The sequence below is a fragment of the Carcharhinus amblyrhynchos genome, chromosome 19 (assembly GCF_965287045.1).
Source record: "Carcharhinus amblyrhynchos chromosome 19, sCarAmb.v2.hapA, whole genome shotgun sequence".
Lineage (NCBI taxonomy): Eukaryota > Metazoa > Chordata > Chondrichthyes > Carcharhiniformes > Carcharhinidae > Carcharhinus > Carcharhinus amblyrhynchos.
In genome coordinates, this window is record NC_137342.1 from 49752516 (window position 1) to 49779369 (window position 26854).

At 46.9% G+C, this 26854-nt stretch overlaps 1 protein-coding gene across 7 annotated transcripts in view; it reads right to left on the minus strand.

Annotated features, from left to right (window-relative positions):
* Positions 1-26854, minus strand: part of frmd4a (FERM domain containing 4A) — a 613918-nt gene that overhangs the window by 124633 nt on the left and 462431 nt on the right. For all 7 annotated transcript variants that reach the window (XM_080207761.1, XM_080207763.1, XM_080207759.1 and 4 more), the window contains exons 6-7: positions 11308-11364; positions 2877-2899 (exon numbers count right to left, since the gene is read on the minus strand). In XM_080207761.1, the coding sequence (XP_080063887.1) occupies positions 2877-2899; positions 11308-11364 (80 nt within the window). The remainder of the gene's footprint in view (positions 1-2876; positions 2900-11307; positions 11365-26854) is intronic.

Below are 26854 nucleotides of genomic sequence, written 5' to 3' on the forward strand. Positions count from 1 at the left end.
GTGGAGAGTCTGCAGAAGGATCTAGATAGGCTGGGCGAATGGGCCAGGAAATGGCAAATGGAATTTAATGTTGGCAAGTGTGAGGTGGTCCACTTTGGTAGGAAGAATGGTAGGAAGGACTATTACTTACGGGGCGAAAAACTGCAGCAGGCGACGGTGCAGAGGGACCTCGGGGTCCTTGTGCATGAGTCGCAAAAACCCAGCTTGCAGGTGCAGCAGGTGGTCAGGAAGGCGAATGGGATGCTGGCCTTCATAGCGAGGGGGATTGAATATAAAAGTAGGGAGGTCTTGCTGCAGCTGTATAGGGCATTGGTGAGGCCGCAGCTGGAGTACTGTGTGCAGTTTTGGGCGCCGCACCTGCACAAGGATATTTTGGCCCTGGAGGGAGTGCAGAGGAGGTTTACTAGGCTGATACCGGAGTTGAGGGGATTGAGATATGAGGAGAGGCTGAATAAACTAGGCTTGTACTCGTTAGAGTTTAGAAGAATGAGGGGAGATCTCATTGAGACGTATAAGATGATGAATGGGATGGATAGGATAGAGGTGGAGAGACTCTTCCCGCTCAAAAAAGACAGTAGGACTAGGGGGCACAGCCTCAAGATAAAGGGGAGGCGGTTTAGAACGGAGTTGAGGAGGAACTTCTTCACTCAAAGGGTGGTGAATCTCTGGAATTCTCTGCCCGTTGAAGTGGTGGAGGCTGCCTCGCTAAATATTTTTAAGAAGCGGGTTGATGGGTTCTTGATAAGAGAGGGGATTAAGGGTTATGGGGAGAGGGCGGGAAAGTGGAACTGAGCCACGACAGATCAGCCATGATCTTATTGAATGGCGGGGCAGGCTCGAAGGGCTAGATGGCCTACTCCTGCTCCTATTTCTTATGTTCTTATGTTCTTAATTGCTGTACCCCAAGCTATTGATTAGTTGAAAAAGAAGCATTGACGTATTCTGTCTGCCTGCATATCTCTGTGTGTGCAAATGAGCTACACTGAGTCCACAGAACCCCTACAGTGCAGAAAAAGGCCATTCAGCCCATCGAGTCTGCACTGGCCCTCCGAAAGAACATTCCACCTAGGTACTACCTTTCACCCTATCCCTGTAACCCACCACATTTCCCATGGCTAATCCCCCAAACTTATACATCTTGGGCCACTAAGGGCCAGTCCACCTAACCTGCACATCTTTGGACAGTGGGAGGAAATTGGAGCACCCAGAGGAAATCTGTGCAGACATGGGGAGAACATGCAAACTCCACATAATGGAACCTGGGTCCCTGGCGCGGTGAGGCAGCGGGGTTAACCACTGTGCTATCATACTGCCTAATTGATAATCTTAAATTGGTTGTTAGTGTAATTCTAAACTCGCAGTTATATTCATAGACCCTGAATTGTCACGGACATGGAAATAACAACCTGTGTTTCTGGTGCTGTGCTTCCAAACTAATGTTTCCTTCGAGTCTCAGGCAAGATGATCAAGGTTTGCAGGTGCTCCTTTTGAGTTCGAGAATCATTTACAGCACAGCTGGTGGCCATTCAGCCCATTGAACCCATGCTGTCTCTCTCTGCAGAACAAGCTGGTCAGTTGCATTCCCCTGCCTGGCTCCTGAAACCCTGCAAGTTTATTTTCCTCAAATGTTCATCCAGGTTTTTTCTTGAAATCATCAATTATATCAGCGTCTGGAACTCTTGTAAGCAGTGTCCAGGGCATCACCACTCACCGTGTAAAGCAAGTTCTTCCTCACATCCCTCCTGTATCTCTTGCCCAAAACTTTAAATTTATCGTCAAGTCCTTGCACTGCCAGCCAATGGGATCAGGTTTTCTTGGTCTTTATCTAAATCTGTTACAATCTTGTATCAAACCTCCCCTCAACCTCCTTCACTCCAAGGAGAACAACTCCAACGCTAACCTTGTAAAAGCCCTCATCCCTGGAATCCCAATCTCCTCTGCATTCTGTCAAAGTCTTTCATTTCCTTCCTAAACCTTGGTGATCAGAACCCGATGTAACACTCTGCTTGTGGCCTGACTAGAGCTTTATAAAATTTCAGCATGCCTTCCCTGGTTTTTTATTTATGAAGGCCAAGATCCCCTAAGTGTCGCTAGCCACTCTCTCTGTATGTCCTGCTGCCTTCAAAGCTCGATGCACATGAAACCCCCCGGTCCCTCTGTCTCTGCGCACTTTTTAAGAATTATGTCATCAAGTCCATGGTGCCTCTCCCTGACCCTTCTGCTGAAATGCATCACCTTCTGTTAAATTCCATCCGTCATTCACCTGCCCGTTCTATCAGCCTAACTGAGTCCTGTTGCAATATAATCGATTTCATCCTCTGCTACATCTCCAGAACTGGCAAATTTTGACACTGTCATTCCTACATATGTATCAGTAATCCTAGTACTGATCCTTGGGGAACACCACTGTCCACCATCCTCCAGTCTGAAAAATAACTATTTATCAAGACTTGCTGGTTTCTGTTCTCAGGCCATTTTTAATCCAGGCAGACACTGACCCACCTATTCCACTAGCTGCTGTTTTGTTAACTAGCCTTTGTGTGGTATTCTTGTCAAGTCAACATTTCCTGAGAGTGTCCCGGCAAACACGAGGAAGGTATGATTGTGGTTTCTGTGGCACTGGCAAATAATGGCAATGCAGTGAAGGAACAGTGATAGCAGATACATCTCCAAAATTAACATTAAAAGACAACTCAATTACAGGCACTTAAGTTTTGCCGTGAATATTAATAAAAAGCACCACCTCATCACAAAAAGCTGCATGAACGCATTGGCTGAAAACAATTGAAGGGTACACTATGCTCAGCACATAATCACCAAGAAAACCTCCCAGCATCTATCACAGGTCACACACAAAACAGTTTGTTCAAACTTACCTTGAATAATCTCCTTTCGCTTCCTGCAAGAGATGAAGAGAGAAGACTGCTGGTTAGTTAAACTTTCCACCCAATTCCTGCAATATCACAACAGTCCCTTCACCTGAATCTACCCTCGTGAGTTTCTCGCTGTGTTGACTTAGTATTATCGACAATCCCGAGTTTTTAGTGTTCTGGGATTGACATGGACTCAAGGAATGACGGCAGCGCTAACCCTCTGGTACTGTGTATTCAGCATTCTTTACTCCGTGGTCATCGAAACATCACTAAAACGTAATGAATTCTCCGGCAGTTCACGCCTCACTGCTGCTGCCAGCAAGAATGGAGAATTTGCTGTTCAGGCAAATCTCCATTCACTGCAGCGAGACGGGAGAATCCCAGCTGCAGCCAAGGACAGAGAAATCTGGCCAATATCCCATCTCTCAATGAAACAACTCCTCAGAGGCCGTAGTCCTCTCACCAGATACCCTTTATTTACAAACTTATCTCTACATCAATGGGTGCTTCAGGTACAAAGTCAGAATCCGGAGTACCAGTATCCCTGACACTCCTCAATAGATATACACAGAGGTGAGACTCCCTGATTGGGCAGGAAATCATTACCTCAGTCAAGGAGCTCACACTCCAAGAGGCCAACCTCCTGGGTCTCATTGATGTCATTAAACTTAATATATGTAATAGAACAAAATCCACAGAGCTTAGGAAGTGTTGTTTGCTAGGATTGAACATTGTTGGTTGTTTTGTGCCATTCCAGTTACTTTAGGGGCGGTAAGACTTGACATTGCTTTCTCTACAATTATCCAAATAACCTTTGGGCTGAAATTTATGCCCCAGAAGGCTGAAATCCCCCTGCTGGGGATGACCCTGCCCTGGGAGGCAGTGCCACTCAGAGGTACATTTCACCAATGGCAGCTAATGATAAGAGAGGGGATTAAGGGTTATGGGGAGAAAGCGGGAAAGTGGAACTGAGCAGCGACAGATCAGCCATGATCTTATTGAATGGCGGGGCAGGCTCGAAGGGCTAGATGGCCTACTCCTGCTCCTATTTCTTATGTTCTTATGAGTAGAGGGAGGCCCTGATCACTATTGAAGGGTCAGCAGCTCAGCAGCGCCACCAGATATAGTGGCCATTGCTGGGGCTACACCTCACCATCTAAACCTGTGACCTCTAACATCAAGAAGGACAAGGGCAGCAGATGCATGAGGACATGCACCATGTGGAAGTTCTGTGCCAGTCAAAGACAACCACCTAATTATTCTAATCCCATTTTCCAGCACTTGGTGCACAGCCTTGTTCACCTTGGCATTGCAAGCGCACATCTAAATATTTCTTAAACGTTACAAGGGCCTCTGCTTCCACCACCCTTTCAGGCACTGAGTTCCACACACCCACTGCTCTCTGGGTGAAAATAAATTTCCTCACATCCCCTATAAACCTCTCCTTAAACCCATCACTTTGTATGTGAAAATAAATGATGCGTGTTAGATGATGTCCCTATTATAAGAAAAGCCAAACTGAATCTGAAGATCACAGGATCACAGAATACTACAATGCAGAAGAGGCCCTTCAGCCCATCGAGTTTGCACCAATGCATGAAATGCCCTGACCAACCCACTTTAATCCCACTTGCCAGCGCTTGGCCCAGAGCCTTGAATGTTACAATGTGCCAAAGTACTCATCTAGTTATTTGTTAAAGGATATGAGGAATCCCGCCTCCACCACCCTCCCAGGCACTGTCACCATTCCCTTAGTAAAAAAGTTTTTCCTCAAATCCCCCCTAATCCCTCATATCCTTCACTTTTAACTTGTTCCCCTTCATAACTGACCCTTCAACTAAGGGGAACTGCTGTTCCCTATCCACCCTGTCCATGCCCCTCATAATTTTGAGCACCTCGATCAGGTCGCCCCTCAGTCTTCTCTACTCCAGAGAAAACATCCCAAGCCTATCCAACTCTTCTTTATAACTTAAACACTCCATCCCAGGCAGCATCCCGGTGAATCTCCTCTGCACCCTCTCCAGTGTGTTCACATCCTTCCTATAATGTGGTGACCAGGACTGCACACAGTACTCCAGCTGTGACCCCACCAAAGTTCTATACAATTCCAACATGACCTCTCTGCTTTTGTAATCCATACCCCGATTGATGAAGGCGAGTGTGCAATATGCCTTCAGATCTTCCGTAGTATACTAAGATGCGTAGGTTAAGGGGATTGGCCATGCTAAATTACCCCTTAGTGTCTCAAAATGTGTAGGTTTGGGGGATTAGTGGGGTAAAGGTGCGGGGTTACCAGAATAGGGCACAGGATGGGCCTGGGTAAGAAGCTCTTTCACAGAGTCAGTGCAGACTCGATGGGCTGAATGGCCTCCTTCTGCACTGTAGGGGTTCTATGATTCTCTGCACAGAATCTGGGGAAGATTTTCCAAAGTGTTCAGGAATGTGAGCTGCCTGTTGCATTGTGGGTGTGGGTGAGGTTCAACAGTAAAACATCCCAAAGTGCTTCACAACAGCATTAACAAGAAAAATGTGATGCCAAGCCTCATATGGAGGTGGCATCTGGGCAGGTGATCAAAGGTTTCGTCAAAGAGGTAGGCTTCGGAGGAGTGAGAAAGAGAGGCAGAGAGGTTTAGGGAAGGTTTTCCACAGCTTAGGATCCTCACAAAGAACAGTACAGCACAGGAACAGGCCCATTGGCCCACCAAGCCTGCACCAACACAGATGCCTCTCTAATATTTTCTTGCCTCCACATGCTCCATATCCCCCTATTTCCTGCCTATTTATGTACCTATCCAGATGCCTCTTGAACATTGTTATAGAATCTGCTTCCACCACCTCCTCCAGCAGCGCGTTCCAGACATTCAGACTCTGTGTGGAAAACCTGCCCCTCACATCCCTCTTAAATTCCCCCTCTCACTTTCAACTTATGCCCCTGAGCAACTGACCCTTCGACCCTGGGAAAAAGATTCTGACTATCCTCTCTATCCAAGCCTGTCGTAATCTTGTAAACCTCCTCATCCTCTGACACTCCAATGAAAACAATCCACGTTTGTTCAACCTTTCTTTACAATCCGTATCCTCCAAACCAGGCAACATGGTGGAAAAACCCTTCTGCGCCCTTTCCAACGCATCAACATCCTTTTGGTAGTGTGGCAACATGAAGTGTACACAACACTCTAACACAGCCTAACCAAAATCTTATACAGCTACAAGATGATTTTCAATTCCTATACTCCACACCCTGACTGATGAAGGCCAGCGTGCCATATGCCTTTTTGAGCACCTTGTCCACCTGAGTTGCCACCTTCTGGGCCACATAGATCTGTACACCTACGTCCCTCTGTATGCTAATATTTCTAAGGGCTCTACCACTTACTGTATACTTTCCTTCTGCAGTAGACCTTCCAAATCACATCACCTCACATTTACCCGGTTAAATTCCATCTGCCATCTTTCGACCCAGGCTTCCAGCCAATTTATATCCTGCTGTGTCCTCTGACAATCCTCCTCACTCTCCGCTACAGCCCCAATTTTTGTATCATCTGCAAATTTACTAATAAGATCACCTAAGTTTTCTTCCAAATCATTTATATATATTACAAACAACAGAGGCCCCAGCATTGATCCTTGTGGAACACCGATTGTCACAGACCTCCAGTTGGAGGGCAGCACAATAGCACAGTGGTTAGCACTGTTGCTTCACAGCTCCAGGAACCTGGGTTTGAATCCCGGCTCAGGTCACTGTCTGTGTGGCGTTTGTACATGCTCCTCATGTTTGCAAGGGTTTCCTCTGAGTGCTCCGGTTTCCTCCCACAGTCCAAAGATATGTGGGTTGGGTTGATTGGCCATGCTAAAATTGCCCCTTAGTGTCCTAGGATGCTTAGGTTAGAGGGATTAGTGGGTAAATATGTAGGGATATGGGCGTAGGGCCTGGGTGGGATTGTGGTCGGTGCAGACTCGATGGGCCGAAGGGCCTCTTTCTGCACTATAGGCTTTCTATGATTCTATGAAAAGTTCCCTTCCACTGCTACTTTTTCTGCTTTCTATGCCCAAGCCAGTTTTGTATCCATCTTACCGCAGATCCCATATGACTTCATCTTCTGTATCAGCCTGCCACGAGGAACCTTATCAAAGGTTTTACTAAAGTCCATGTAGACAACATCCACTGCCCTGCCCTGGTCAATTTTGCTTGTCACTTCCTCAAAGAACTCAATCAAATTTGTGAGACATGACCGCCCCTTCACAAACCATGCTGCTTATCGCTAATAAGCCCATTCTCTTCCAGATGCGAGTACATGCTGTCCCTAAGAATCCTCTCGAATAATTTTCCCACCACTGATGTAAGGCTCCCAGTCCCTAATTTCCCAGATTGTCTCTTCTGGCCTTCTTAAAGAGAGGAACAGTGTTAACTACTCTCCAATTCTCTGGTACCTCGCCTATGGCAAAAGAGGGTGCAAAGATTTTGGCCAAGGCCTCATCAATTTCTTCCTTCGCCTCTCTCAGTATTATGCGATAGACCCTATCTGGCCCTGGGAACTTGTCCATCTTAATGTTCTTCAAAATCTCCAATATTTCCTCCCTTTTTATCTCAACAAGTTCTAGAATGTCAACATCCTCCTTCCTACACTCACCATCCACCATATCCTTCTCCTTCGTGAATACTGGTGCAAAGCACTCATTAAGGACCTCACCCTCCTCATCTGGCTCCACACACAAATTCCCTCTACTGTCCTCGAGGGGACCTACCCTTTCCTTAGCTACCCTTTTCCTCCTTATGTACACATGAAAAGCCTTGGGATTCTCCTTAATCCTGCCTACCAAGGACCATTCATGGCCCCTTTTTGCCCTCCTAAGTCCCTGTTTAAGCTCTTTCCTGCTATCTTTGTGTTCCTCAAGAGCCTTATCCCTTTTCAATTTTCTAAAATTTATGCATGCCTCCTTCTTCTTTACTAAAGCTCACAATCTCTCTCGTCACCCAAGGTTCCTGAATCTTGCCATCTTTATCTTTCATTTTTACAGGGGCATACCTGTCCTGAATTGTTAACAACTGACTTTTAAAACACTCCACATATCGGAAGTGGATTTACCCTCAAACAGCCGCCCCCCAGTTTACATTTCCTCGCTCCTGCCTAATACTGTCGCTGTTAGCATTCCCCCAGTTTCGTACTTTCACTCTGGGAGTACGTCCATCCTTTTCTAAATGTATCTTGAAACTTATCGAATTGTGACCAGTGCTCCGGAGGTGGTTCCTCACTGAGATCATTCGCTTGTCCAGGCTCGTTTCCCAGAATACAGCTGAAGACACGGCCACCAATCAGGGGTGCTCTAAAGGCCAGAATTGGAGGAGTGCAGAGATTTATTGACAAGGCCAACATTTGTTGCCCAACCCTAACTGCTGAAGAACTGTTTGGCCATTTCCAAGGGCAGTCAACTACATTGCTGTGGATTTGGAGTCACACGTAGGCAAGGTGAGGGAAGAATGGCAGAGTTCCTTCTCGAAAGGAACATTAGTGAACCAGATGGGTTTTTACGACAATTGATGTTAGTTGTCATGGTCGCCATTACTGGGACTATATTCCAATCCCAGATTGGTCAATTCAATTTAAATTCCACCAGCTGTCGTGGTGAGATTTGAACCCATGCCCCCACAGCATTAGCCTCAGCTGCTGGGTTACTGTTTCAGTGACAGTATCACTGCACCAATCTCTGCCCTGCATCTCAGAGCTTTGTGCGCTGGAAGAGATGACAGGAACAGACGGGGATGCGCCATGGAGGGTTTGGATGAGATTTTTAAAATGGAGATATTGCTAGACCAGGTTTTGATGTAGGTTACTGAGCACAAGGAGGGCAGTGAATGGAACATGGTGCGAGTTAAGGTACTGTACAGATCCAGAAATGATACTTAATATCTGAACTCCTCTGTTCAATCCTGTAAACCAATGTAGACAGCTTGACAGCAGAGGGACAGAGGAGAATAAGTAACCCCTTATGTCAGAAGGATGGGCTTTAAGTAGCAATGATATAACCTGGCTCTTTGGATCGAGAACGATATCTTCAGAATGGATCTTCAGTCATATGAGATAAGTAATAAAGTAAGCCTGAAGAAATACTTCCAGCAGTTGCTACGCAGCAGGACAAAGGGAGGCAGTGGCATAATGGCATTGTCACTAGACCAATATTCCACAGACCCAGAATTCGAATCCCACCACGGCAGATGGTGAAATTTGAATTCAATAAAAAGTCTGGAATTAAGAATCTGCTGATGACCATGAAACCATTGTTGATTGTCAGAAAAACTCATCTGGTTCTCTCATGTCCTTTAGGGAATGGGATCTGCTGTCCTTACCTGTTTCCTCCCTACCTCTGACTCCAGACCCACAGCAGTGTGGTTGACTCTCAACTGCCCTGAGGGATGGGCAATAAATGCTGGTCCAGCCAGCGACGCCTACATCTATGAACGAATAAAAAGGTTTGTGAAGCCTAAGTTTATGTGAAAGGTCTATGAGTGTTTCTTTACCCAGAGGAGATTATAAGACCATAAGAATTAGGCCACTCGGCCCATCGAGTCTGCTTTGCCATTCAGTCATGGTTGTTTTTTTTCTCATCCCCATTCTCCTGCCTTTTCCCCATAACCCCTGATCCCCTTATTAATCAAGAACCTATCTATCTCTGTCTTAAAAGCAGTTAATGACCTGATCTCCACAGCCTTCTGCAGCAAAGAGTTCCACAGATTTATCACTCTCTGGCTGAAGAAATTCCTCCTTATCTCGGTTTTAAAGGATCGTCCCTTTAGCCTGAGGTTGTGCCCTCTGGTTCTAGTTTTTCCGACTCGTGGAAACATCCTCTCTACGTCCACTCTATCCAGGCCTCGCAGTATCCTGTAGGCTTCAATAAGATCCCCCCTCATCCTTCTAAACTCCAAGGAGTACAGACCCATTAGTGGCTGGGACGGTTGAGGCCAGGGTACTGGCTCATTTCAAAATCCTTTTCCTGCTGGAAGGGGGAGATAGTTGGGTTGGTATTCTCACAGGGTGATATCAGAGGGGTTTGATAGGTTTCCCCCGTGCAGACCTATCTCACTGGGTCCAGCTCCGATATTGCAGCTGCCATCAGGACTTCAGCGCGCAGGAGAAAGTAGACGGTTTAAATACCAGAATGCCTATCCCAGCTTTACACGGCAGTCAAACTCCACGAGAAAGTCTCACACAGTAACTGCAGGGACTCTGACCCTTTCACGGAAAGAAATGTTCAAATTACAGCAACAGGCATAAGAAATTGAAATCTGTCCCTCTTATGGTTATAAATAATAACTTATTTAAGAAGTATGTTGTTTGAGAAGCTCAGGGCTCAAAGAACTATTGTCAGGAGCTGAAGCTGCTTCAATCTTTAAATCTCAGCAGATACCTTCACATTTCTGCTTATTAACACGTGCCGAATGATAAATTCAAAGATACACCCGGTGGGTCTTTCCTGGTGATGTTTAATGAGTGCTGGCAGTTGTGGTTAAGTTACCCTGCAGCTTTAAGTTATGCTGTGAAGCAATTCCTTTCTCTGTCTGTCGCTGGATTGTTCTAACGATGTTGATGTAAAGCTTTAGATATTCATTACGAATTACAACCGCACTTCCTCTGCACTTCCCTTCAAACAGATCGGTGAGGAGGGAGAATTTGCTGCATTCGACAGTTCCAGGACAACTGTGTCCCCGCTGGATCTGATAAATTACTGGGATTAATTGGTGCAGATGAACAATGAGATTGGGCAGATAAGTTCACTGTCGTTTCTGCTGACCACATCAGCCAGTGTCAGTGAATCAAGAAGAGACTCCGCGAGCCTTTCATTCAATAAGTTAAAACAACTGGGCTGAGGCAGAAAAAGGAAGAGACAAAAATGGAACTGGCAAATGCAATATCCTCGCTGTTTAATAAACTGTTTTTGCACAGCGGGCAACTGGGACTGGCTTAGTGATTTAAAAAAAAAGGGATGGCATGGAGAAGTTGGGCCAAAGGGCCTGTTTCCACGCTGTAGACCTCTATGACTCTAAACCTCGGAGCAGATCTTGGGTGGGGTATTCCAGCCACGCTCCCCCCAAAACTGGAATGTCCCACCCGAGGTCCTTTGCGTGATCCGCTCCCTCCAACCTGCTACAATTCCTGTGGCAGGCGGGATGAGAAAATCCCCCCCCCTCAATCGCGGTTAAAGATTTTGTGAAGGGTGTGCAATTTTGTCAACTTTTGCCATTCTGTTCTAAAAGCTCCAGAGGTTTAGCGCTGAGGTGCTAAATTTTACTGCATAAAGCACTCCCCCTCAGTGCTCCTCACACACAGCAGTTAACCAGTATTCTCAACTACCATTTTTTAATCAGTTGCACACATCAGAACACGTAGCAAATTTTGCATGCCAGGTACACACATGGACTAAACTTTAATGTTCTTACCTGTAGTATGTATGCAGCCAATTCAAAAATAGCCTCAGTGTCGACCTCAATCAGTTCCTGTGAGAGAAATGAACAAGCAAAGTTAAAATTCTTGGAGGGAAATGAAGAGGCCAGCTTACGCTGTGCTGCTTCAATGGAGCTGCCTCCACAAAGCCTCCCTCTTCCCCGTTCGCCTTGCTTCAAAGAAACTTTTCATTTGGAATAAAAGCGATTCAGCTGTGAAAACCGATACCAGACTAACAACTGACGCAGGGAGGTAAATGAAACTTTACCTAGTTTCACAGGGACCCCTTTTCACTCCGACAGCCCTGTTAGAAATCTCCGGACGAAAAGGCAACCCTCGGATTATAAGACCTCACGGGCTGGTCCACCAAACTTTACCCACCACAAAACAACGTGAGGCCACGGAGAGTCAGCCTCCCTCCTGCGAGGGAGGGTCTTGCATGCGGAATTGTCCCCTACAAAAGAGCTGGCTGCAATTCATGGGCGCTCATGTGTATGCGCCGCGGTGAAAGTGGTAAGTCCTGGATGCTGGAGCGCGGACCCATCCCGCAGCCAGATCTGTGACACCGGTCTCACAGCGAGGCTTCAGGGACAGATCATCCTTTTGCTGATCTCTTGGCTTCCTCCTTTTCACTCTGTATCAGCGGCCAGTCGAGTGCACACAGAATGCCAGCGTTCTCAGCTGAAGCGAGATTCATAAGGTTCCCACGTGCTCTGGCCTAGCAGGGTTATTCACCTCTCGCTGACCCCACTGCCCACCCCAGCACTGGCCCCTGTCGTTATCGCAGGCCGGGCGAGAAAGGACAAGGAGAAGGATTGGTCTTTCATTGCTTTGATTGAATTAACAAACACTCCAGGCACTTCCCCCTTTAAACAGAGACACTTAGCTCAGCAGTGGGTCAATCTTGCTGGACAGACTAGGTCCAGGCGGGGTGGATGGGAACACTCTACCTGAAAAATTTACCAAAGGACAGACAACTGAAGATTTGCGACAATCAATGGAATGATCAGTTGTCAGGATGCTTATTAAATACTTCCTGTTGTTGCTAAGTTGTTTAGTACAACAACATTGCTAAAACAGCCTTCACACTGTGATGGACGCTGTAAACAGCGTCAGTAAATCAGTAAAAAAAAAGACCCTCTACCCAATATCTGACAGAGGTTTACGCCAGGGCAAACACCATTGGTACAGGGAGCTGGGGCAAGGCCAGAGCAGCACCATTGCTGGTGTGTTTATAAGTCACTTTTAATGAAGGAAAGTGTAATAACTCCCCAGAGGTGAAAGTCCCATCTCCAAGTTACTTTATTTACACCATACATCTGCACACAGCCAGCTCTCCAGTCGCTCCCTGCCGAATGCAGGCTGAGAGTCTGACAGACCTGCTTTAAATAGGGAGCATGAGGCTCCCTGATTGAACCATCAATTAGGATGCATCAGGTGGTTCATATTCTACCAAGCCAACCTCATTAGCCTGGCTGAAATCATCACAGAAAGCATCCCTCTGCGATTCGCGGGAGGTGCCCACATCCCGCGGGGGATTCTCTGGTAACGCGACAATGCTGCTGATGTTTTCCATCAGCGGGTCTGTGATAATCCCTCGGAGTGGCTATTCTGCATCAACCCTCACCAGCCATGAGGGAAAGACTCACATAGAACATAACAGCGCAGTACAGGCCCTTCGGCCCTCGATGTTGCACCGACCAGTGGAACCAATCTAATGATCCTCTAACCCAAACTATTCCAATGTTATCCATATGCCTATCCACTGACCATTTGAACGCCCTTAAAGTTGGCGAGTCCACAACTGCTGCAGGCAGGGCATTCCACGACCTTACTACCCTCTGAGTAAAGAACCTACCTCTGACATCCGTCCTATAATTACCACCCCTTAATTTAAAGCTATGTCCCCTTGTGTTAGCCATCTCCATCCAAGGAAAAAGGCTCTCACTGTCCACCCTATCTAACCCTCTGATCATCTTGTATGCCTCAATTAGGTCACCTCTTAACCTTCTTCTCTCTAATGAAAATAACCTCAAGTCCTTTCTTCATAAGACCTTTCCACCATACCAGGCAACATCCTGGTAAACCTCCTCTGCACCCTTTCCAATGCCTCCACATCCTTCTCATAATGCGGCGACCAGAACTGTACGCAATACTCCAAGTGCGGCCGCACCAGAGTTTTGTACAGTTGCAACATGAAACACAGCCAGAAGAAACAAGTCACTGCTTTCAGGTACCTGCCTGTCTGGGTGGAGACTGATCTCTCCTTGGTGAAGGTACTGTTGCCCCTGACACTGTGCTGCTGCTGCTGTGAGGGGCAGCTTAGGAGGGAGGGCCAGTTCAAAGCTGCAACTCCCCCCCCCTCCTCATGCCGAGCTCAGCCAGAAGAGGAAATAGAGAGTCAGCTTTCAAACTGTCTGCTCCCAGACTTGTTAACTGGGAGTATAGATGGGAGATAGGACTGTAACACTATAGCGGTCATGCTGTGACCCACATTCCCTTCCCATGGGATACCCTGTCGGGATTGTATCAACATTTGTAAAGGTTCATTCAAACAGAAGTGTGAAATCTATCGCTGGTAGTTACACACCCAGAGTTTTCAACCCATTCCCACGTGACTGGCCCAAGTCACTGTTCATTTCTTGCTGTTCACAGTGGCCGTGATTATGCCTCACAGTGTCAGGGGCCCGGGTTCGATTCCCAGCAAGGATCACTGTCTATGTGGAGTCTGCGCGCTCTCCGCATGTCAGTGTGAGTTTCCTCCGGGTGCTCCGATTTCCTCCCACAGTCTCCCAGCCTCCCATCCACTGACTCCGTCGACACTTCCCGCTGCCTCGGCAAAGCAGTCAGTATAATTTAGGACCCCACACACCCCGGACATTCTCTCTTCCACCTTCTTCTGTTGGGAAAAAGATACAAAAGTCTGAGGTCACGTACCAACCGACTCAAGAACAACTTCTTCCTGCTGCTGTCAGACTTTTGAATGGACCTACCTCGCATTAAGTTAATCTTTCTCTACACCCTCGCTATGACTGTAACACTACGTTCTGCACTGTCTTGTTTCCTTCTCTATGAACGGTATGTTTTGTCTGTATAGCATACAAGAAACAATACTTTTCACTGTATGTTAATACATGTGACAATAATAAATCGAATCAAATCCGAAAGATGTGCTGGTTAGGTGTGTTGGCCATGCTCGATTCTCCCTGAGTGTACCTGAACAGGTGCCGGAGTGTGGCAACTAGGGGATTTTCACAATAATTCCATTGTAGTGTTAATGTAAGCCTACTTGTGATATCAGTAAATAAACTTAAAACTTAACTGTCTTGTAGATTGCAAAGAGTTAAAAAGCTCTCATTTGGCCCCCTAAACTCCTACTGTCTAATAGGCCAACCCTCTAAAACACTACTAAGAAACACAAACTGCCAGTCAGACTGTGGCAGTGAGGCAGTCACACAACATTTCGTCTGTGATGTAACTGAAGAAGGAGGTCAAGTTTAAAAAGTTCCTCGGCATATAGTCAGTCAACTACTGAAACCCCCTTTTCCAGTTATTTTGGCGGGTAGTTGAATGGGGATTTATCTGAATGTTTAGCTGGTGTTTGGAAGCTGGAAACTGCGTTCCCTGTGAGTATCCGTACACTGACTTTACTCTCCCTGCTGGAGAGTGATGTAACTCACGTCAGCCAGCCAAGCCATCTCAATAAGTACCAACTCCACTCTTTAAGAAAGGGAACTGCTTTAGAACGTAAGGAAGAGAAAGAATGTATAACACGGAACTTGGAGTGAGGCAATCGGGAGCCAAAGTTCTGCAGTGTCAGTAGGTGAGGTTTTCAGATTTCCTTTTGTTGAATCATTGTGTTCAGGAGGGTCTTTATGCGCCCTGTTTGTGATCAGAACCCCCCAATCGTCTGACGAAGGAGCAGCGCTCCAAAAGCTAGTGGCTTTTGCTACCAAATAAACCTGTTGGACTTTTACCTGGTGTTGTGAGACTTTACTCCAGTCCAATGCCGGCACCTCCACATCATGCCTCACTGTGCCAGAGACCCGGGTTCAATTCCTGGCCTGTGTTTCTGTCTGTGCTGCGTCTGCATGTTCTCCCCGTGTCTGTGTGGGTTTCCTCTGGGTTCTCCGGTTTCCTCCCACACTCCAAAGATGCGCGGGTTAGGTGGATTGGCCGTGCGAAATTGTCCCTTAGTGTCAGGGTGACCAGCTAGGGTAACTGCATGGGGTTATGGGGACAGGGCCTGGGTGGGATTGTGGTCAGTGCAGACTCGATGGGCCGAATGGCCTTTTTCTGCACTGTAGGGATTCTGTGACTCTATCCAGTCTCTCTAGATAACTGAACTCTCTCAGTCCTGGTGGTAAATCAGTGCAATCCCAGGAGAGTGGATGACTCTTGTTTCTCAACATCATACTCAGGGACCTTTGGGAAAGGCAGTTCCTGCGTCACCTCGGATTTTACAGCGTGGGTAGATTGGAAACAGGGTGCAACATCTGGAGGTTCTTGGCACATGTGTCCCTGGGAGGAAACCAGAGCTTTGTGTCAGCAAACCAAACAAACTGTAACACTGGCTCTGGGATTACACAGGAAGTTTCCATCAGTTTTCAAACAGGCCCCTCCTATTCAGCTGGCTTTACACTGGCTGTTATTCCAGTGATTAAAAATAAATCCCACTTTATGTTTACTCGTACTGGAGAATACAGCTGCCTCCAGCATTCCGTCAGATGTGTCCCTGTGAGATTCAAGGCAGAGGCTGCACGTGTGATTGAGCAACAATGGTACAAAACAAGCACTGAGTTTACAATCCAATGGTCGATTCCTGTCGACTCTCCCCGTGCCAGCTGCCCAGTGTCACCACACTGTATATCCTAAAGAAATGAATCAATAACAGACAATCTCGCAACTCTATAGCACTTTCCACAACCCAAGCATGTTCCCAATTCCTTTCTGAAATGTGCTCAATGTTGTGATGTCAGAAACACAGCAGCTAATTTTCAAAAATCATGTTTCATTCATTCTTGGGATTTAATGCCCATTTCTAGGGCACTGCCCTGAGGATCTCGGGCGCTGATGCCCTGGAGCTGAGATGATTGACTTCCAACCATCACAACCGTCTTCCTTTGTGCCAGGTATCACTCTAACCAGCGGAGAGTCCCCCCCCCACCCCCACCCGATTCCTATTGGCTCCTTGGTGCCACACTGGGCCAAATCCTGCCTTTAAGTCCAGATCAAACACTCTCATCTCACCAACTGTGCACAGCAAGATCCCACAAACAGCAACATGACAATGAACAGAGAGGGAGAGTCTGCTTTTATGATGATATTGATTGAGGGATAAATATTGACCAGGACGGTGAGGAGAACTCCCCTGCTCCCCTCCCATCAGTGTTTTTACAGTCATCATGTTTGAGCTATAAGGTGAGGCTGGATTGATTGGGACTTTTTTTCTCTGGAGCGTAGAAGACTAAGGGGTGATCTTACAGAGGTCTATAAAATAGAGGCATAGATCAGCTGGATAGCCAATATCTTTTCCCAAAGGTAGAGGAGTCTAAAATTAGAGGGTACAGGTTTAAGGTGAGAGTGGAGAGATATAGAAGGGTCCAGAGGGGCAATTTTTTTCACACAGAGGGTGGTGAATGTCTGGAACAAGCTGCCAGAGGTAGTAGTAGAGGTGGGTATAATTTTGTCTTTTAAAATGTGTTTAGACAGTTGTATGGTTAAGATGGATGTAGAGGGATGTGGCCCAAATCAGGGCAATTGGGACGAGCTTAGTGACAAAACTGGACAAGTTGGGCCAAAGGGCCTGTTTCCATGCTGTAAACTTCAATCTGAGAGGGTAAACCACTCTGTTTAGGATCCCATCAAAACACTGGCAGCACTGGCCCTCTGGCAGCACTGGTCTGCTGGTCAGCCCCTGTCCTGGAGAATTTCCCTTCTCGATAAATATTGTCTTCAGAAGAGGAGATAATTTTGAGAGGATAAGATGTTTGTCGTGTGGTAAATGACAAGTGAAGCTTTATCCGGAGAGTCACAGTTTCTCTCTGAGTATTGAGGCATTCTCAGTCAGCTAGAAGAATAATTTGTCTTTGGAAATACACATGGGAAAAGGCAGGTGATGCAGAGATACGCAGAGGAAGAGTTGGTGTTTGATTTCAGCAGTGACAGTGTGTGGGCTGGTGAAGTGGAACTGAGTGCTGTCTGGGTATTTACACTGAGCCTGGTTTGTGGAATGAACATCACTTTGGTTTTTGGGAGTGTAACTGAAGTATTCACATTTCTGTCACAGCTTTCCACTTGTCCCATTCGCTCAGACTCACTGAGCCGAGAGGTCACTGGATGTGATTTTAACACTGACATCGCCCACTCATTCAGGTTCAGGGGGTCAAAGAGACATGGATACAGGATGGCCAACAGAGGAATTCAGCAACATGAAATTACAGGATGGTTACAGCACAGAAGGAGGCCATTTGGCCCATCAAACTTTTGCCCAGTGTCTGCACCAGCCAATCAGCTCATCCCACTTTCCCAGCCTTTCTCCACAACCCAGCAACTTCTCATCTTTCCAGTGTTTATCTAATCCCCTTCCGAAAGCCAACATTGGATCTGCCTCCATCACACCCACATTCCACATCCCAACCACTTGCTGCTTAAGAAAGATTTGCCTCACGCCACCACTGGTTCTTTTGCCAGTCACCTCCAACTGCAAGGAAGAGTCACACGGACCTGAAACACAGGGCGGGCCTGTGCGCGCCATGGCAACGGGAGGCTTGCTGTCATTGGCCGGCAGCGGCGGGAGGCTTGCTGTCATTGGCCAGCAGCGGCGGGAGGCTTGCTGTCATTGGCCAGCAGCGGCGGGAGGCTTGCTGTCATTGGCCAGCAGCGGCGGGAGGCTTGCTGCCATTGGCCAGCAGCGACGGGAGGCTTGCTGCCATTGGCCAGCAGCGACGGGAGGCTTGCTGCCATTGGCCAGCAGCAGGGTCTTCTGGTGCCACCGTTGTGAACGGGATTTCTAATTGAATGTGCCCCATGGTGTCGGCAAACCCACGGTGAGGGTGCAACGTCTGTGAGACTGGAAAAAATCACCAATGTGAACAGCCAGAAAGCTTCCAGACAAATGTGAGGTAATGCATTTTGGAGGGTCTAATACAGATGGGCAATATATAGTGAATGGCAGAACCTTTAAAAGTATTGATAGGCAGAGGGATCTGGACGTACAGATACACAGGTCACTGAAAGTGACAATGCAGGCGGAGAAGGGAGTCAGGAAAGCATACGGCATGCTTGCCTCCATCAGCCAGGGCACTGAGTTTAAAAATTGGCAAGTCACGTTGCAGCTTTATAGAACCTTAGTGAGGCCACACTTGGAATATAGTGTTCAATTCTGGTCGCCACACTGCCAGAAGGATGTGGAGGCTTTGGAGAGGGTACAGAAAAGATTTACCAGGATGTTGCCTGGTATGGAGGGGAGGGCATCAGCTATAAGAGACTGGAGAAACTAGGTTTGTTCTCACCGTAACATTGGATGTTGAGGAGAGACCTGACAGAAGTCTACACGGTTATGAGAGGCATGGACAGAGTGGATAGTCAGAAGCTTTTTCCCAGGGTGGAAGAGTCAATTACTAGGGGGCACAGGTTTAAGGTGCGAGGGGCAAGGTTTAAAGGAGATGTACGAGGCAAGTTTTTTTTACACAGAGGGTGGTGGGTGCCTGGAACTCGCTGCTGGGGGAGGTAGTGGAAGTGGTTACGGTAGTGACTTTTAAGGGGCGCCTTGACAAATACATGAATAGGATGGGACTGGAGGGATACGGTCCCCGGAAGGGTAGGGGGTTTTAGTTCAGTCGGGCAGCATGGTCGGTGCAGGCTTGGAGGGCCGAAGGGCCTGTTCCTGTGCTGTAATTTTCTTTGTTCTTTGTTAATTCTGTTCCTCTTTGACAGAGGCTGTCAGACCCGCTGAGTTTCTACCTCTGGATCTTACCCTTCTGTCAATGGAAATATTTTCTCTCTGTTGCTTCTGTCCAGACCCTTCATGATTATGAAAGCCCCTATCAAATCTCAACCTTAATGTTTAAAGTTTATTTATTAGTCACAAGTAAGGCTTATATTAACACTGCAATGAAGTTACTGTGAAATTCCTTGAGTCGTCACACTCAAACACCTGTTCGGATACTCAGAGAGAATTTAGCACGGCAAATGCATCTAACCAGCACATCTTTCGGACTGTGGGAGGAAACCGGAGCATCCAGAGGGAACCCACGCAGACACAGGGAGAACGTTCAAACTCCGCACAGGCAGTGACCCAAGCTGGGAATCGAACCCCAGTCCCTGGCGCTGTGAGGCAGCCGTGCTAACCACTGTGTCAGCGTGAATGGGCTTCTGTTTAAGGAATTGATTTGTTAGCCAATTCTCGGATGTGCCAGCCACTGACCAGATGTAAATCCGTCAAAGAGTGGCCCCCACAAGCAAAAGAAGGAGCCACTCGGCCCATCAAGCTTGCTGCCCCATTCAATGTGATCATGGCTGAGATTGGGTTTCCACTTTCCCGCCTATTTCCTATCTCCCTTAATTCCCTGAGATCAGAAATTGGTCTATCCCGGTCTTAAATCTATTCAACAACAGAGCAGCCACATCTTGGGTGCAGAATTCCAAAGATTCACAACTCTTTGAGTGAAATACTTTCTCCTCACCTCAGGATCGAATCCCTCTCCCGAGACTGTGCCCCCGTGTTTTCAATTTAAATCCGGGAGGAGGAAGTGATTGGGGCGCAGCTTAATTTGTGAACACGGCTCTTTAATTTGAAAGCTTAAATCACTTCTACCACTCGAGCAGTTCACAGGGAACAATGGAGAGCTGGAAGTGCTTGTAATCTAATGCATCCAAAAAAAACCCACAATCTACACCCACAAGATGAGGTTTCATTTAAACCTGAAAATGAATGGCACTGTGAACGTGAGAGGGGTAATGTAACTTCCCTTTGAGTCAAAGTTTATTTGATAGCGGCTGCCAAAGCAGAGGGCATTCTGAGCCATGAATACTTGCTGCTTTTCATTACAGACCACCAAAAACAAGTGTAAGGCCATCACTGCATGTTTTGCAGAGTGGAGTCTGCTCTTCATTCCCACACTCAGGATCCCCCACAATGTTTTCCTTGTTTTCTCTCCTTTCCTCGCGGCGCTGACTCACTCTGGGACGGCTGTTCACTGAGCTGTGACAGGCTGACAATGCCTCATCAATGAGGTATGCGCTGGGTGAATTCTGGTCAGCACTCGTGACTGTGTGAGGTTCACATACACGCTGCATTCTGTTGTAACCTGTCTCCCAATTCTGTCGGTTAGCACTGCTGCCTCACAGCGCCAGGGGCCCAGGGTTCGATTCCTGGCTTGGGTCACTGTCTGCTTGGAGTTTGTACATTCTCCCCATGTCTACATGGGTGCTCCTGCTTTGCCCATGCCCTCCAGAGATGAGCAGGTTAGGTTGATCGGCTATGCTAAATTTGCCCTGGTTTCACGGGGGGAATTAGCAGGGTAAATATGTGGCGTTATGGAGATGGAATTGTTGTAGGGGTTCATAGAATCATAGAACCCTACAGTGCAGAAAGAGGCCCTTCGGCCCATCGAGTCTGCACCGAACACAATCCCACCCAATCCCTACATACTACACCCACTAATCTCTCTAACCTACACATCCCTGAACACTAAGGGGCAATTTCTTAGCAGGACCAATTAACCTAACCCGCACATCTTTGGACTGTGGGACGAAACCGGAGCACCCGGAGGAAACCCACGCAGACACAAAGAGAATGTGCAAACTCCACACAGTGACCCAAGCTGGGGATTGAATCCAGGACCCTGGAGCTGTGAAGCAGCAGTGCTAACCACCGTGCTACCTTGCCGCCCAGTTCATAGATTCTATGAACCTCACCCACTTCTCGCAAGGGGGCAGGGAGAGGGGGACACTTTTAACCTGATTTGCTGGGTGGGAAACCCACAGGAGAAAAAGTGGCAAATGGAGCTCTATCCAGAGAACAATGAGGTATCTGGGAAAGGCTAACAAGACAAGGGAATATTCAATAAATACTGAGAAGGGCAGAGGACCAGAGGATTGTGGAGTTCAAGTCCTGGTAGATAAAAGTGGTTAAGAAGGTGTAAGGAATTTGAAAGTTAATGAGATTAACAGTGAACTTGAGGGGAAACTGAAAATAAGAAATAAGTAACAAGGTTAACAGGCGTCTAGAGGGATAATGAGATATCTACAGAAATTGCAGATGTATGGGATTGAGGGTGATTCAGGAAATTGGATTAGGAATTGGCTGGCGGACAGGAGACAGAGGGTGGTGGTTGATGGTAAGTATTCGACATGGAGTTCAGTTACGAGTGGTGTGCCTCAAGGATCTGTTTTGGGGCCACTGCTGTTTATAATTTTTATAAATGATCTGGATGAGGGTATAGCTGGGTGGATTAGTAAATTTGCTGATGACACCAAAGTCGGAGGTGTGGTTGATAGTGAGGAAGGGTGTCTTAGTCTACAGGGAGACTTGGACAAGTTGCAGAGCTGGGCCGAGAGGTGACGGATGGAGTTTAATGCGGAAAAGTGTGAGGTAATTCACTTTGGTAGGAATAACAGATGTGTTGAGTATAGGGCTAACGGTAGGACTCTGAATAGTGTGGATGAACGGAGGGATCTAGGTGTATGTATACATAGATCCCTGAAAGTTGGGAATCAAGTAGATAGGGTTGTTAGGAAGGCATACGGTGTCTTGGCGTTTATTGGTAGGGGGATTGAATTTAGGAGCCGCAGCGTCATGTTGCAACTGTACAAAACTCTGGTGAGGCCGCACTTGGAGTATTGTGTGCAGTTGTGGTCCCCACATTATAGGAAGGATGTGGAGGCTTTGGAGAGGGTGCAGAGGAGGTTTACCAGGATGTTGCCTGGTATGGAGGGGGAGGTCCTATGAGGACAGACTGAGGGATTTGAGGTTGTTTTCGTTAGAAAGAAGGCGGCTGCGAGGGGACCTTATTGAAACATATAAGATGATTAGAGGTTTGGATAGGGTGGACAGTGATAGCCTTTTTCCTCGGATGGAGAAAGCTAGCACGAGGGGGCATAGCTTTAAATTAAGGGGTGGTAGTTATAGGACGGATGTCAGGGGTAGGTTCTTTACCCAGAGGGTGGTGAGGAATTGGAATGTCCTGCCTGCTGCAGTTGTAAATGCGCCTAGTTTGGGGGCGTTTAAGAGATCCGTGGATAGGTTTATGGATGGAAAGGGTTTGGTTTAGGTTAGAGGGTCACTGTTCTTTAACTGGTTGGCGCAACATCGTGGGCCGAAGGGCCTGTTCTGCGCTGTAATGTTCTATGTTCTATCATTTGCCCAGTAACAAGATTAGCAGACATCCAGAGAAACTGAGGTGTGAATTGCCATATCAGAAACATTGTTTATCAGAGATCAGTGGGGTGATACAAAAGGATAACTTCTAAAGAGAAGAAATTTTATAAACAGCCAGCCAAAGCTCCAGGGTGGGATATCAAAGCAGCTGAACAATATAACTGCTCATTGGGGAAGGAGGTTAGTTTTCACTGCAACACACAGGCTAAAATCTTCACAGAGGTCTGTTCCATCTAACATTTAGAGTCACGATTGCAGATATTCCACAGGACACAGTTTTGTACTTTTGCAGAACCAGGATAAGATGTTTTCCCAGACTGGGTCATTTCCTTTGATTTATTATTGTCACATGTATTAACATACAGTGAAAAGTATTGTTTCTTGTGTGCTATACAGACAAAGCATACCATTCATAGAGAAGGAAAGGAGAGAGTGCAGAATGTAGTATTACAGTCATAGCTAGGGTGTAGAGAAAGATCAATTTAATGCAAAGTAAGTCCATTCAAAAGTCTGACAGCAGCAGGGAAGAAGCTGTTCTTGAGTCGGTCGGTACGTGACCTCAGACTTTTGCATCTTTTTCCCAAAGGAAGAAGGTAATATCCGGGGTGCGTGGGGTCCTTAATTAAGCTGGCTGCTTTTCCGAGGCAATGCATTTGAGCTGCACTGTGTCAGATAACTATGATTTGGACACTATGAGTGACAGAGTTACTAAAGTGAATGTTTGGGGCAAAGGGGTGTCTCAGCGAGTTCAGGGAATGTGGGAATATTCTGGGAACAAGAGGCAATTTCAGATCAAATGGTGTGATGAGCTATTAATATACTTTGTCACTGGGTATATTAGTCTTCCCTGGAGTGTGTTTTCCTTTTATTTTACTTTACTAAATACTCTTTATTAATTGTGTACACAATGACCGGATTGGTTCCTCACTGGGTTGTATTTTGTTCCTCACATTATTCCAACGAAATATACACCACTAAAAATCAGTGTTTCAAGTTATCCCCCATGTCTGTATGGGTTTCCTCCAGGTGCTCTGGTTTCCTCCCGTAATCCGAAAGATGTGCTGGTTAGGTGCATTGGCCATGCTAAATTCTCCTTCAGTGTACCCAAACTGGCACCAGAGTGTGGCCACTTGGGGTTTTCACAGTAACTTCATTGCAGTGTTAATGTAAACCTACTTGTGACACTAATAAATAAATCAATAAACTTTAAACCCAGTTTGCTGAACTGAATGTATTCATAGAAACCCTACAGTACAGAAAGAGACCATTCGGTCCATCAAGTCTGCATTGACCACAATCCCACCCAAGCCCTACCCCCATATCCCTACATATTTTACCCACTAATCCTCTAACCTATGCATCTATGGTCAATTTTAGCATGGCCAATCAATCTAACCCACATATCTTTGGACTGTGGGAGGAAACCGGAGCACCCGGACGAAACCACGCAGACACGAGGAGAATGTGCAAACTCCACACTGACAGTGACCCAAGCCAGGAATCGAACCCAGGTCCCTGGAGCTGTGAAGCAGCAGTGCTAACCACTGTGCTACTGTGCCGCATACAAACTTGCTCAGAATCTGGTCTGACCTTCTCTTTGTTCTGGATCTCACTCTAAGATGCAATTCCCAATCCAAGTGGAACTGCTGCCAGTATGAAACCAGCAAAGCCTGGTCGAAGCCTCCTCCTGTGTCACAATGACTCTATAACTCTATGCTATATATTCATAGAGTCAGTTCCAGTACACGAGGAGGCCATTCACGCACTGAGTCCGTGCAAGCTCTCTGCAGAGCAATCCAGTCAGTCTCACTCCTCCGCTCGGTTCCCCAGCCCTGCAGGATTTGTTTCCGCCGAGCGCTCATCCGATTTCCATTTGAAATTACTGACTGCCTCTGTTTCCACCACCATCAGCCCCATCACGGGCAGCAAGTTCCTGGTCATGAACAATCTCTGCGTGAGAAAGGTTCACCTCATATTCCCCCCTCGAAGCCCATCTCTTGTCCAAAACCTTAAGTCTGTTCCCTCTTGTCCTTCACCCATTGGCAAATGGAGAGATTTTCTTTGTCTAACGGGCCTCAGCCTGTCATAATCTTGTACACTTCAGTCAGATCTCCTCGGCTCCAGCCTATCCAGTATAACCTTGTAACTAAAAGCCTCCATCTCTGGCTCCGTGCCGGTAAATCTCCTCTGCAGCTTCTGTTTGCCCCAATCTCTCCTCCCACTGGACAACTGCTTCACCCGGTTCTCAGTTTCTCAACCCACTGACTGGGTCCAGCTCAGTAAGAAGTCTCACAATACCTGGTTGAAGTACAACAGGTTTATTTGGCAGCAGAAGCTTGCAGAGTCTCAAGCTCCTTTATCAGGTGAGTGAGAACTTGTGTTCACAAGCAAGTCATTTATAGACGCAAACTCAATTTACAAGAAATGCGAGTCAGAATGCGAGTCTTTACAGGTAATCTTGATTACCTAGGTAATCTTGACTTTAATCTAGTGTTGTGAGACACTGTGCTTACCCAATCCAACACCGGCATTTTCAACCCAGCAAGGAGCCCTGTGAATGGACTGTGGTCTGACTACATTGCGGTGCTAAAGCTTGATGCTGTGCTTGACATAGAACCATAGAACAAAGAACAGCAACAGGTCCTTTGGCTCTCCAAGCCTGCACTGATCATGATGCCTACCCAAACTAAAACTGTATGCACTTACAGAGTCCGTATCCTTCCATTCCCACCCTATTCATATATTTGTCTAGTTGCCCCTTAAGTGCACTATTGTACCTGCTCCCACCCCCTCCCCGGGTAGCACATTCTAAACATTCACCACCCTCTGTGTAAAAAGCTTGCCTCGCATATCTTCTCTAAACTTTTCCCCACACACCTTAAACCTATGTCCCCGAGTACTTCACTTTTCTACCCTAGGAAAGGGCATCTGACTATCCACTCTGTCCGTGCCTCTCAATCTTGTAAACCCTTACTGGGTCACCCCTCAACTTCTGTTGTTCCAGTGAGAACAAACCGAGTTTATCCAACCACAGAATCCCTACAGTGCAGAAGGAGGCCATTCACTCCATCGGATCTGCACCAACTCTTTGACAGAGCATCCTACTCAGGCCTTATCCCCATAATCCCACCTATTTATCCCACTAATCCCCCGAACCATCATATCTTGGGACATTAAGGGGCAATTTAGCATGACTAATCAACCACACCTTTGGAGTGTGGGAGGAAACCGGAGAACCCAGAGGAAACTCACTCAGACATGGGGGGAACAACTTGTGGGCTGAAGGGCCTGTTTGTGCTGTAGTGTTCTATGTTCTATAACATGCAAACTCCACACTGTCACCAAGGCTGGAACTGAACCTGGGTCTCTGGCGCTGTGAGGCGGCAGTGCTAACCACTGTGCTCCGTTTCCTTGGTAAGTTGAGAAAGCAGGTTGGGATTATGGCTTTTTTAGCAGGGTAAAATGTATTCATGAGAATTTTATGACTGGAATTAGATCATCTCATTATTGCTTTCATTTGGTACAAATGTGTCACTTCCCTGAACTTCCCAGTCTTCTCCAGATGCTCTGATATTCCATTCAGAGCTCAGCTGAACTCAGAAGTGCAGAGTCATCCATTACTCTGACTCAATCCCTCCCAGTCCGCAGAACTCTGCAACTCACACACTCTGCCCGCTGGAGGCTGGCTGAAACCTAACCACAAAATGACTTTGGGAAGATTCATTGCCAGGATATCTGGGTGGCTGGCAAGATCAGCATTGACTGCCCATCTCCAACTGCCCATGGGAAGGTGACAGCGAACCTTCTTCTTGAATACAGTTGAGTTGTTTGGCCATTTCAGAGGGGAAGTTATGAAGCAGCCACATTGCTGTGGGTTTGGAGTCACATGTAGACCAGACTGGGTAAAAGACACCAGATTTCCTTCCCTAAAGGACATTTGTGAACTAGTTGGGTTTTCTCTGATAATGCAGTGGTTTCGTAGTCATTTCTACAGAGTCTGACTTTTCAACCCAGATTTATTGAATTCATTGAATTTATATTTTAAGCAGCGATTTGAACTCCTGTCCCCAGATCAGAAGTCCAGGGTGACCAACACAATCACTATTTAAAGAGAAAATGCTGGAAAATCTCAGCAGGTCTGGCAGCATCTGTAAGGAGAG